The sequence below is a fragment of the Prionailurus bengalensis genome, chromosome E4 (genome assembly GCF_016509475.1).
Source record: "Prionailurus bengalensis isolate Pbe53 chromosome E4, Fcat_Pben_1.1_paternal_pri, whole genome shotgun sequence".
Lineage (NCBI taxonomy): Eukaryota > Metazoa > Chordata > Mammalia > Carnivora > Felidae > Prionailurus > Prionailurus bengalensis.
This window is the reverse complement of record NC_057360.1, coordinates 43,204,085-43,217,059: the sequence shown is the minus strand read 5'-3', so window position 1 is coordinate 43,217,059 and position 12,975 is coordinate 43,204,085. Positions and strand designations below refer to the sequence as shown.

The window sequence follows — 12,975 nt, the reverse complement described above, 5'->3', positions numbered from 1 at the left end:
GATGAAGAACCCTCGTGAATGGAAAGCTCTGGAATGCCCAGTTGTTGGGGACAGAGGTGGGCGGGGGGGGGGGGGGTGTGCTCTTGGGAGATCACTAGAGCTACTACAGCTGTCCGAACCTGGAAGATCCCTGCGAATGGCCTGTCATGCCTAAGAGGGCACCTTGCAGGAAGGTAGCAAGCAACCGTGACCCAGTCTCTCTTCCCCAAGAAATGTACCCCCACAGCCCTCCACAGGACATTCACGATCAACACACGGTTCAGGGTTACTGGTCATGCGATCTTGTGACTAGTCTGAGGCTCACGGGGTTGTATCCTTCTGGATCGATTCCCGCCACCCCTGCCCTCCGGTCTGTCCCTCCTTCTAAGTTCAGTCCTCTTTCGAGCTGCGCTGGCTCTTTTAGACCACCAGGCACCCGTTTCCGAAGATGCCTCCGTGCGGTGCTCCCTGAGAAGATCAGGGTCAGACCATCAGCTTGTACTGTTGTAGAAGACGTTGCTGAATGCTTACCCAACATGTGTTCCCCTTCCTTACCAACCAAACGGCCTGGCCTTCATGCCCCTTGCTAAAAATTCTTATACTTCATCAGACTCCCTTGCAGCTAGGAGTGACACGTGACAGCTCTAGCCAATGAAAAGCAAGGTGAGAGTTTCTAGCAGCACTTTGTGCTTTCCTGATAAAGCTCCTGGCCCTTCCTACTTCCTCAGGTCTGGAATGTAGCGGTAATTCCTGGACACATAGCTGCCGTCTTGCAACCACAAGATGACTGGCATGATGGCGAAGGGCCACACACACACACACACACACACACACACACACACACACACACGGGAGAGCCGCGAGCGACAGGTTTGGGAACTTGATGCCAAAGCAGTTCTGAATGCCCATCTTGGGATTCTGGCCACATGAAATAAATAAACCTATCTTTGTCTACAACACCGTACCTATCTTAGCATGCTCTTCTGTTATTTGCAGCCAGTCTCATTCCTGATGTGGTTGGCAATAAAAGAAGTTTTACTGGAGTTTCCAGGTTGGTGGATACATCCATGCCAGGAGGATGGTGTACCCCAGTTCTACCGGGACAGAAGCTCCTGCACTCGGGACCCTTCTGGACCTCGTCCCATGTATATTTCTCCATCTGGCTATTCATCTGTATCCTTTGTAATACCCTTCGTAACGAACTGGTAAACAAAAAATAAATAATAAACATTACTCCTATGGGCATGCCTCACAGTGCAGTCAGTAACGTGACCACTTCTTCAGCATCCCTATTGGAATGAGGTATCTAAGTCAGTGTCTTTCCCCTCAGACTGGAACGGACCAAAGGGGCCCTGGAGCCCAGTGCTGCCCTGGCCCCAGCCTTCCCTCTCAGCTCTGCTGCTCCCCAGGCAGGACCGTTCAGGCCAGAGATGGAGAGCATGCCTGTCAGGGGGCTGGCTTCTTTGGCCAGGCCGAGCCCTAGGCAGAGAGCTTCAGAGCCAAAGGGAGGGCTGGGCCGTGCGGTGACCAGGTGAGAAGCCACACTCGGGAACTCCTAAGAAGAAAAATTCGGAACCTGGCCATTTGGGGCTCAGTGAGCCCCAGCAGGTCCTCACTTGGGAGGAACAACCCATAATCTCATGAGCCAGCCTCATTTTTATCTATTTTTAAATATTTATTTTGGGAGAGTGTGACCATGAGCAGGGGAGGGGCAGAAAAAGAGGCAGAAAGAGAATCCCAAGCAGGCTCCTCGGCGTCAGCACAGAGCCCAAGGCGGGGCTCGAACCCACGATCCGTGAGATCGTGACGTGAGCCGAAGTCAGACGCTCAACCGACTGAGCCACCCAGGTGCCCCTGAGTTTTCTTTTCTTCTTGAAATAAACTCACAGACAGAAAACCTTAGACCATGCAGAAACCAAGAAAAAAAAAAAACCAAACCCATGTTAGATGTGAATTAGCTGACCTGGCTCTTGTTTTTTTATACCTCAGGATTGTATGTGGAGACAGCTGCACTGACCTCTGGGTGTCACTAACTAAGCTATCGTAAATTTGTGTAAAAGTTCAGGACGTTCAGTTGTGGCCTCATTTGAGTCTCCCCACCATCCTCGAAGTAGGCAGGGCCTTTCCATCACCCATTTTACAGGCCAGATATGTTACATCGGCACAAGTCACCATGGGCTCACGGTTTACAGTTTTCAAGGGGTTTTTTTTTTTTTTTTCTTCTACATGATCTCACTTGATTTTCCCGGACACTAATAAAAGCAACGGCAGCAACATCTCCACTTGTAGAAGAGGAAATGAAGGCTACCACCATTGCTTCTCAAGAATTTAATTCTGGGGCAGCCCCGGAGACATTAGGTTACACAGTGTGAGGCTCTCCCACGGGAGTTACTGTCCCCGCAGGACCAGCCTGAGGCAGGGCCAGGAGGCCCCCCTGAATCTGCTCCGGGCAGAGCCAACATGTCCAGGGCAGACGGACAGGGGAGCGCACTCTGCCATCAACTCGGAAGTGGCCAGATCCTGTGGCCTCCAGACCAGGGGCGGCCAGGACGCTCCTTCCTCCTGAGGCCCAAGCTATACCAGACCTCCCTCCAGGCATCATGGATGGGGCCAGCTGGCTCTGGCATTTGCCGAGCTGCTCCTGTCAAACAGTCATTACAAACTGTCCTCCCAGCTTCCCATTCCAGGTCTCCCTGTCCTCTCCCTACCACTCCTGACCCAGCTTCTCCAACTCAGAGGCCCATCTTCTGTATCTGCTCAGGGAAAAAGAGTTCCCTTCAAAAGACTTCATCGGGTCCCAGAGCTCTGAGCCCTGGGAAACAGGCAGAGGTGCTGTGGACAGCGGCCACACTGTCTGCTAGATTGCCTTGAATCCTAAGATCCTTGGTCAATTTATTTGAAAATCATGCAGCATTTTTTAAAGCGCTCTCCAATCTACGCCGTCATCCTAACCTTAGGAGGGAGAACGGGACAGGTATAGATCAATTGTCTCCATTTTGCAGATTAAAAAAACTGAGGCACAGCACAGTTAAGTGGTTCATCCAAGTTACATGGGCAAGTCCCCCAACTTCTAGTCTAATTTACCCTCACTGGCTCACACGCTGATTCTAAGACTAAAGCAGATGTGGTATTTACATGCATCCCAGAACAGTATCAGAGGCAGGATTACAACAAACCTAAAAAGGCCTGGGCCAGGGGGAGTCGGGTCCCCTGAACCGTAATGGCCGATGTGCCCATGCCACATTGTAGGACTTGGGTAAGGGCTTTAACCACAGTGGGCCTTCATTTCCCCTCTTCCCTGTCTGTTCTGAAGGTGAAGGAAAGCCCAGGATGGTGACTGGCTGACCACAGGACCTTTGCTTTAGTAGTACCGAGGAGTCTGCTAAAGTCTATGGTAGGCGTGAGGGGAAAGAACAAAAAAGCAGCCAAAGAATAATGAGATGGGGGTGTTGCTCACTAACAAAGTGCAAGACAAGAGAGCTGGGTGACCCGTGAGCTGGGGTGCTTCTGCATATAGGCGTCCAAGAGGAGATGGTTGAGAAGTTTTGACATAACGTGGTAAGTATTTAAAAAAAAAACAAAAAACAAAAAACACAGCTCAGCACATACACATAACCAGCCACAAGTTTTGGAAATGAGGAAAACCATGGTGACTAGCTTGAGGGAACTTGGCCACCAACGCAGCAGAAAGCGCCACCTGTTCTGACTAACAGGTTCCAGCTCCTAAATGTCACTTGCTTTTCCACATTGACTTTTGCTTTTCCCCAGCTGCCAGGAACCATTGTGGTGGCCAAACGAAGCCACGGATTAGGAGGAGAGAGCTGAGATGTTTCAGAGTCAGGGGTGAGGCATAAACAGAGCTCTCCGGACCTAGTAGAATGAGCGAGAACTGTCCCAGAACAGCCCGGAGGCCAGCAGTTAGCCAGAAAGGAGAGCTTCCAGGCCGGGGGCTGACACCTGGGGAGGGGGAGGAGAGGGCACTTGCTGTCTCCTCCCCCTGGAACTATTTTTAAGGGCAGAAAGGACCCTCTCTCCTTAGGGTGCTGTCATCCTCTCAGGAAGAAAGCATGAGCTGGATGATTTTTGTAAGATCCTTCCTGAGAAGTTTGTGGTGTCTCAACAGGCTTCATCCGTTTTCCTCCCTGGGTGTGGGTCCCCCAAAGGGGAAGTTTGCTCCAAAATCTGCAAACACAGCTGCATGAGATCAGAAGTAAAATGCTTTAGGGTACAGCGTCTTTGGCACCATCTGGTTAAAAACAGCCCAAAGCGGGGCGCCTGTGGGGCTCAGTCAGTTCAGCGCTGGACTCTTGATATTCGGCTCAGGTCACGATCTCACAGTTCATGGATTCGAGCCCCGAGTTGGGCTCGGCGTTGACAGTGCGGGGCCTGCTTGGGATTCTCTCTCCGCCCCCTCCCCCCCCACCCCCCCGCCCTTCCCCTGCCCCACGTGCGCGCTCCCTCTCTCCCTCTCAAAATAAACAAATAAACATTTTTTAAAAATAGCCAAAAGCAGCCTCTGATTCCTACAGGTCCCTGTGTTCTTAACTCCCAGAAAAGCTGGATCTTAACAAGTCATGATAACCGATAGCAAATTATCCCAACCCGGCAGCTGAATGCACATCCCTTCCTCCCACCTGGGTTCAGAACTCCCTCCGCCCCACCACAGCCTCGGGTGCCGGGGGGGTGACTGGGTCACCATGAGCCTTAGCAAGCCTAGGTCGCCAACGTTCCTCTATTTATAGGGTCTCTATGGAAACAGGGCCAGCATTAGAGAGCTAATCGCTGTGAAAACCCACAGAGTCCTACTCTCAGGATACAAAGGGGATTGAGGAAGTCTCCGATTGCCCTTAAGAAGCCTTGGGTGGGGGGCCTGGGGCTGGGACAGGGAGCCTTGCCCCAGGTCTGGCACCAACGAGGATAATGACGGAGAGAAGCGAGTAGTTGCCAGCGTTCAGGCCTGTCTGGGGTTTCTGTGAGAAACACAGTGATGAAAGGTTTTTGGAATCATTTTTTTTCTCCCCCAGCATCACAGCTGACACTTCAAAAAAGGCAGATCTCAACACAGGGGCAAATGACTTCCCCATTCTCAATTTTATTTTAATTCCTCCTTCCTTTATTGCTTAGAGAATCCTGCCTGGTGCCAGTGCAAGTCTGGGAAGGCGACCGCCTCCCCTGGGTCTTTAGGCAGAACTGACTCGACATATACCAGCCCGGAAGATTTAAAAGTTGCCCGTGTGGTGCGCCCTCTCTCCGCCTCCTCTCCTCCTACCCACCCTTCACTGGCTGCCCCCTCCATCAAGCCATCCCCGACCAGGTCTCACTGCCCTGCTCTGAAGTCCAGAGAGCTCATTATCTGCACCGCTCACCTTGCAATTAATCGTGTGCCTTGTGACACGGCTTCCAGTGCTTTCTCAAACTGTTATCCAACTTTTTACCTGCTTATGGACAGACTCCTCAACGGAGGCCAAGAGTTATATCATCTATATCTTTGCATCCCTAATTTTACCTGACAATTGCTGCGTAATTATTTATTTTCTGAGTGGAAACTATCCAAGCCTACAGAACCATCTTAAAAGAGGACTTAATCCTTAGACAATGACCTTTTCCAAAGACATAAAATGCTCAGCCAGGCAGCTTGTGTCCAACCCAGATCCCTCCTGCTACAGTTCAAAGTCTTATCTCAGTGTACCTCATCCCAGTAACGGCCAAGGCTGAACCGGCCTGGAAGGAGATGAACAGGGACCCGGGAGCCTGAACGTGTTTACCGTCTTCACACACAGTTGGGGTCAGGGCTCAGGTGCTCACAGCCAGTGTTGTTTTCCAGGGTGCACATGACTCAGTTAACTTGGCTGGAATAAGGAAGCCTTCAGCCATTCAATTTGAAAAGTAACCTATTATTTTTCTCACACAATCACAAAACATACCTGCTACCCCTCAACAGCTTTGTTCTAACTTCGTAACATGGAGAGAGGCTTACGTGTCTGGCTGATAACGGTGGGCCTTGTCCAGTCCTGGCCGCGTTCTAAGAATGCGCCCTCCTGGTCTATGAGGATTTCTAAGGCAGGGGCCATCTCTTCGAAGAGGGACGAAAACAGGGAAGAATTTTGAGTTGGCCTCCAAAACTACCACTGAGAAGCCAGCTGAGCTTTCCCCCCAGCTCCCGACACTCACACTTTTTCTTAAAACTTCCACCTAAAATCCAGGTCTTAGGAGATGTTTCAATTCCTTGTTGAGGGAGACAGTCTTGTTAGCATGACTGGCAGCGAAGGACAATTAGATCCACAAAAAAAAGAAGTACATTCGGCAAACACTGAGCCTGCGGGACGGTTCCCACTAGAGCCACGAGGGCAGCTGGGAATTTATCTAGAACCCGATATGTGGCAGGAGAACGGAGAGCTCCCTTTGCCACGTGCTTTCCCGTCGGTCACCAATTCCTCCGGAGCCCACATACAGGGCTGCTCTGAATATTTCTGGAGGCAAAGAGGGGTGGGGATGGGGCCATCCTGGGCCTCGGGACCCTCCACCCTCTGCACCTTAGGTGCAGGTGGGGTGAAAACCCGGGAACCTCAGCATTTTTCACACCCCTGCACTATCCCTGACTATTTACAGGGCTGGGAGAACAAGTGTATTCTAGTCAAAAAGGACACTGGCCCCACGAAGCCCTTGGCACTTGCCACTTCACTTCCCCCATTTAGAAAGCCCCTCTCCTTTTTTTTTTTTTTTAATGTTTTTATTTAGTTTTGAGACAGAGAGAGAGCGTGAGCAGGGGAGGGGCAGAGAGAGAGGGAGACACAGAATCCGAAGCAGGCTCCAGGCTCCGAGCGGTCAGCACGGAGCCTGACGCGGGGCTCGAACTCACAGACTGTGAGATCATGACCTGAGCCAAAGTCGGACGCTTAACCGACTGAGCCACTCAGGTGCCCCAACCCCTTTCCTCTTCTTTGGTAATTAACATTCTACCCTCTCTTTATTATTTTTTTTATCTTTTATTTTAGAGAGAGAGAAAGCACACACAAGCGAGGGAGAGGGGCAGAGGGAGAGAAAGAATTGGAAGCGGGCTCCACGCTCAGTGTGGAGCTCGACACGTGGCTCAATCCCACGACCCTCGGATCACAACCTGAGCTGAAATCAAGAGTCGGATGCTTAACCCACTGAGCCTACCCAGGTGCCCCCTACCCTTTCTTTAATATCTTGCTCTAAGCCCACCTCTTCCGATCGACCCCATATGTTTCTGACTCCACTGCATGATGCTCAAAGCACTCTTACACTTATGTGTGCTTTGATGGGTGATTTCCCTGCAAGCATTTCATCCTGTTTGGCTGGGGGCTTACCTGTTGCCAAAGAACTAATTTCCCCTAATTTCCCCCTCCCTTGATCTTACATCTACTGCAATCCTACTTCCCTGATGAAATCTATCCCAGGGGTTCAGCCCCTGCGTGAGACTGAAGGAATCTTCATGCCTGAACATATCACTCCTAAAGCAGAAGTAGGAAAAGGCATGTAGAGCCATACTCTACCATCAGAACCCTCCACTAGAATCCCAGAGCACACACGCTCCTTCCTGTGAAGTAACTTGTCTTCTCCTCCACTGACGCAGTAGAGAAACTGAAACCCAGAAATCTGATCAAGAGCCACGGCCTTAAAAAAAAAAGGGGGGGTGGGGGAAACAAACAAGGGGTGCCTGCTGGCTGGCTTAGTCAGTAGAGTACACGACTCTTGATCTTGGGGTCGTGAGTTCAAGCCCCACGTTGGATGTAATGCTTACTTAAAAAAGCAAAAAAAAAAAAAAAAAAAAAAAAAAAGTCAAACAAAAAAAAGAACAGAAAAACAAGCAGGGGCTTCTTGGGAATGTCAACGTTCTCTTTCTCGACTCAGATGGTAGGTAAAGGGGGTGTCTGTTTTGCTGTTGTAAACGATACGTATGCGTTTTCAGACACTTTTCCAGACACGTCTTATTCACACTTTAGAACAGCGCCTTTCCCACTGAAGGGATTCGGTATCTGTTGACCCATGATCCCTTCCCCAGTGGACTCTCTATGGGAGGGTTGAAGGAACCCGGGCCATTTGGGAGAGGCTCAAGTACCTGTGAGCGCCAATAAAGGTGGGGAGGCCGCAAGGGGAACCACACAGGATTCGGCCGGGACTTTCGGCCAGCTATGTGGCTTCTAATCGCTTTTTCTCATCTTACTCTGAACAGGCAGGGAGGCTAGTGCATGGGGTGAATGCAAGACCATCAGCTGGAACCCAAATGAATCTAAAGTCAAAAGCACTTCGAGCCAGGACTGTAATAATGGGATTCCAGCGTACCCCCTTTTTTCTTCTGGGAAAAGTATTAACAGTGCCCAGAAATCCCTGGGGAAATTATCCACAGGGGCTTTTGTGAGGGGAAGAGAACGTCAAGGGAAGGCCTCTGGCTCCGCACTTTCAGAGTCTCCCTTTCAGGAAAGGCTCAATTGCTCTGGCTGCACAAGGGGAGGCAGAGGTGGCGAGGCTGGTGATTTCCTCCTTGCCTTGAGGCTTCTGGAACCCAGGACAGAACCAGCTGACTCCTGTGCTTCGCCACTCATCCCAGGCCTCAGCAACAGCTACCACCCACTGTAGTTTTAACAGGAACGTGTGCCCCGTGTCCCTTTCTGCAGTTTCCTCCGAGCTCCTCCCCACTCCCTTTTCTCACTAGAGCTGGGTTTCCTCCCCGGAGAATTCCAGTGTACTTTTTGGTCAGCTAACTCTCTCTGTTGCCGGCCATCCTGGCCTGTCCTCCCGACTGGCAGGGAATCTGGTAGTGGCAAAGGACTTGATGATGGTGACAAACGACTCGAGACATGAACTGAAGTGGTTAAATAGGAATCCAAGCCACGAGTGGAGGGAGGGGGCAACGGGACTCTGGATTGTTGGGCTCCTGTTGTAGGGAAGCCACGTCAAGTGTGCTGAGGAGCTAAGGCGGCCGCCAAAGTACCCCCATGAACCTCCTGGGGGGCAATGTCCATTTGCAGGTGATTTTTCAGTAACAATTACATAATTGCTCCTTTATGACTGCTGTTTAACTATTTTTCCTTCTTTTCATTGGCCCTCCAACCCCGTAATTACAGGTCCCAGGCCCCTGCAGCAGAAACTTACAGCACAGAGTCATATGCCGCACAACACTGAAGGGAGGCCAAAGGAGCCCCTGAAACCTGTAGGTGCCACTAGTTAGGGCACCATTCAGATCTATTTGGCAAAGACTAAAATCCACCCCCCCCCAACCTCCATGGAGGTGCTTCAGACAAAGAGCCTCCTGGTTTGTTTTTTTTTGCCCCTTTCTCAAGGTGATTTCTTCCGATGCATTTAACCTATCACAATGCCTGAAGCTGTCACAAGAAAACAGAAGTGGGACTAAGGGACCAAAAGTCTCCATCTCCAAAGTTTAAAATGAAAACAAAAGCAAGCCAGAACCGCTGGTCGCTCTAGGCCAGACACAGGTGTTACAAAAAAAGTTAAACTTGCCCCTGTCTGGTATCACCATCAAATCCAAACAAGTCTGCTTCTAGCCAGTGTTAGAGCCAGTCATGGAATTTTTCCATCATTGGGAAAACTGTGCCACCATTGGTAAACAACTTTTTCCAGCATTGGAGACCAAGTTTGGACACTTCAATCTTCCTATTCCCTTTTCCGAGAAAAAGGCTCAGAAAGGTTGAGTGATTTGCCTGAGAGCACACAGCAAATCAAATTTCGATGGCCCAGTCCTTATCTGGTTCTGAAGTCCCTACCTCGTAAACATGTTTTGATAAAGCAGACAGAGATAAACAGGAAAGGGCTCTGCTCGTCTCCCCATCCTCCTACTGAGCAAGCAGCCGCTATGTTTTCTCCTTCTTGCTGCCAGCCTGGGTCCACATGGCTGCAATCTACCTCAGTGATATGTTTTGGGGAGGGGGCGGTGAGGCTCCTTTTCTCACATCTGATCTCAATTCTGCTTCAGGGAAGTTCAGGGGTTAATATCAGGTGTAGAGTTGTTGCTGCATCTGCCTGACCAGAACGAGGGCATCACACACACACACACACACACACACACACACACACACACTAATAAAAATAAAAAAGACAAAGAAGAGAGAGAGATGATAGAGGAGGGTGGAGATGAACGAGCTTTCTTAAGGCAGCGTTTTCGACAGAGACAAAGACACCGCAGCCCCCACACCACAACCAGCCCACCCACCTTCCCCCATGTAGGCAAGTGGGGGATATGAATGGGGCTGGCAGTTCCCACTGCTGGCCTGCGCTGGAGAGTGGGGGAGTTTCCAAGGCTGCTTCTCATAAACTCAGGGCAAGGGTCCCATCTGGTCAGAGAATCAGGTTTTGCTGGCCAGACTCCTCTGGATGGGCCCAGAATGAGGCTGAAGTGTGCAGCAGAAGGCTCACCTCCTTCCCACATCAACATTAAGGGCACCCATTTCTGTTCATTATCTCACTTAAAATAGGAACCACACCTCCTGACCACACAGGGTGGGCTCAGAGGTGACAGCTGGGACAGGCGCCAAGGATGCCTCGGGCCTGACGAGAGAACAAACCTCCTGTGCACAGCCTACCCAATGGAGCTCATCTTTAGACAGAAGGCTTGCCCCAAACCTCGGAACAGGGCACCTGCAGCACAAGAGGTCACATTCCCATAACTGCCACAATATTTTTTTTTAAGTACACACAAGGAGCTAGCTGTCTCCCTTTCTACCCCTCCCCGAGGCACACAGACAGGTAACACACCCAGGTAAGAGCACACTCACCTGCGCTCTGACTTCCTGACTCTGAGCTGCTCAGGCCAAACGAGGAATGTCATTGGCTTATTCTGGTAAGCTCCTTAGTGGCTGCTGCCATAGGATACGGGCTTTATTTAACATAATGGAGTCCTTTTGCTCCCCTAGCCCAGACCTTGCACCCCCTCTGGAGACTATCTCTCCGGAGGCATCAATCTCCAAGGCATCTAAGTTCCTTCCTTGGGCTGACATCTCGCTCAGCCCCGTGGTGAGCCGGCTTGCAAATCCTGAGCCTGCAGTCCCTGTGGCAGCTCCAGCAAAGGCGCATTATTTATCCCCGCTTCTGTTTTAATTAATATAGAGACATATTCAACATAGCTCGATAATTGTGTCGGCAACCGCAGGCCGGAAAATAAAGGGCTCCCAGCTGCATGTGATCGGCTGTTTCGGATTCTGGTTCTAACTGCCGGCTCAGCATGTGTGCCCCGAGCCAGCCCAAGCACCGCTTGGCCACCTGTCAGTTCTCCACCCTGGGGGTTGGTTCAGCAGGCAGGCAGGCAGGCAGGGATCTCCAAGCACTAGCTTAACCTCTGGCTCCACCTAACGGCAAGAAATCCACACTCCCCTTTCACAGATGGGCAAACTGAGCTTCATCCAGGAAGGTCCCAAAAGGAGGAAACTAATTCAGCAAAGGAAACGAATGGTCCTCTACTTGGCCTCCCACGCTGCAATTTTCTTCCCCTGCCATCTTACAGGAGGGAAAGTGATGTCAACTTTTTACTTAGCATCTTGGAATTCTCCAGCCCTTTGTCTGCGAACAGCACTTCACACACATTATTCAAACAATCTCGGGTGGGTGAGTCACTAGAACGTCTGCTGAATAATGAGGAACAAACACAGAGGCCTGAAATGGGGCTGAAAGACGGAGGCACAAATGGTACCTGACGTCCAGCCCGGGGTTCTGGCTGAACATCCTCTCTGCCCTTTGCCTGGCTTCCCCATCACTTTCCTCCTGTGAAAGCACTTCAGCGTGGGGCGGGGAGAGCTAAGTCGCCGGCTGGGCTTGCCAGGGGAAGATCTGCGCTCACCTTTAAATCAGGAGGCTTGCTTCGGGGCCCCGGGTTCGGCGCCGCGGCAGCGCCCGCATCTGAAGTTGGCCCGCCTGCAGAGTTAGCACCCGTGGCCTCCCCAGGCCGGAGGTCCGCGCCCGGCAGGTGGCAAGCGGCATCTTCCAGCCCAGCTCCATCCTCCTCGCCCTGCTGTTGCTGCAGCTCGTCCGATTTGCACCTCTTCATGGTGTATGTGGGTCGGCAAGGGGAATCTGTCCTTCCAAGCGCGCCGTCTTGGGGGAGACCGCACCCCTTCTTGCACTCAGAAAACGAGGCCCGGGGGTCTGAATTAGTAACGAGGGAGGGGTCGGCGGGTCACAATTTCTTGAATTGAAAGCTAAATCAGGATGAGGGAGGGGCGAGGACAGGGAGCCTTGGTTACAGCCTGGAATAGTTCATTACGACCTGGGGAGCGGAGGCAGGTCACAGTCGAGGCTGGGCAGCAGGAGTCCTTGGGCAGTCATTGGAGCGGGAGGAGGAAGACGGCCCCCGGCCCCCCAAACTTTCTGCTCCCGGGCGCCGGCTGGGCGGAGGGGAGCCGGGCGGCACGGCGCATCCCTCCCGGCGGGCCGGGCTGCTGGGCGAGGCAGGGCACCGGGCAGCCGGCGGGGCAGGTCTTTGGCTGCCGCCCTCGGCTCGGGCTGCGGCCCCCGGCCCTGCCGCCGGCCCCCGGCCCGCACGGGCCCGCCGCGGAGCCCGCAGCGCGCCCGGCCCCCTCCCCGCCTGCGCGCCCCGCTCCCCGCCCGCCGCGCGGCTTGCTGCAAAGCCGCGGCCGCGGCCCGAGCCAGCGGCGAGCGCGCAACCTACCCCGCCCGCTGCCTCCGCCCGCGAGGGGGAAGGCGAGGCAAGGAGGGAGTGACAGCGGCAACGGGCCAATGGGAAGCCCGGAGGGCCGAGGGGGCGTCGCGCGGCCACGTTTTTAGGGTTGGTTGCACCGCGCGGTCCCCCAGGAGAGGTCTGGAGGGCTCTGCTGCTGCGCTTTGGCATTGCAGAGAGCGGGCTGCGGGGTAGAGGCGGGGCGGCGCGCCACCCAGACGCGGTTGTAGCGGAGCCCGAGGGACCCTCCCCGAAAAGACTCTGCCGGGATTCCCCCCACCCACTCGTTTTATTTGCCAGGGAGGGGGCGAGATAGGGATGTTTATCATCAGTGCATTTTGCTGTAG

At 52.6% G+C, this 12,975-nt stretch overlaps 1 protein-coding gene across 2 annotated transcripts in view; it reads right to left on the bottom strand.

Annotated features, from left to right (window-relative positions):
* TMCC2 (transmembrane and coiled-coil domain family 2) overlaps window positions 1-12,441 on the bottom strand; it is a 39,963-nt gene extending 27,522 nt beyond the window's left edge. The window contains exon 1 of one of the 2 annotated variants that reach the window (XM_043569257.1): window positions 11,792-12,441. In XM_043569257.1, the coding sequence (XP_043425192.1) occupies window positions 11,792-11,998 (207 nt within the window). In that variant the 5' untranslated portion in view covers window positions 11,999-12,441. Of the gene's footprint in view, window positions 1-10,733; window positions 11,726-11,791 lie in introns of those variants that run through there. The other variant, XM_043569258.1, reaches the window with a different exon arrangement.
* Between the last annotated feature and the right edge of the window lie 534 nt (window positions 12,442-12,975).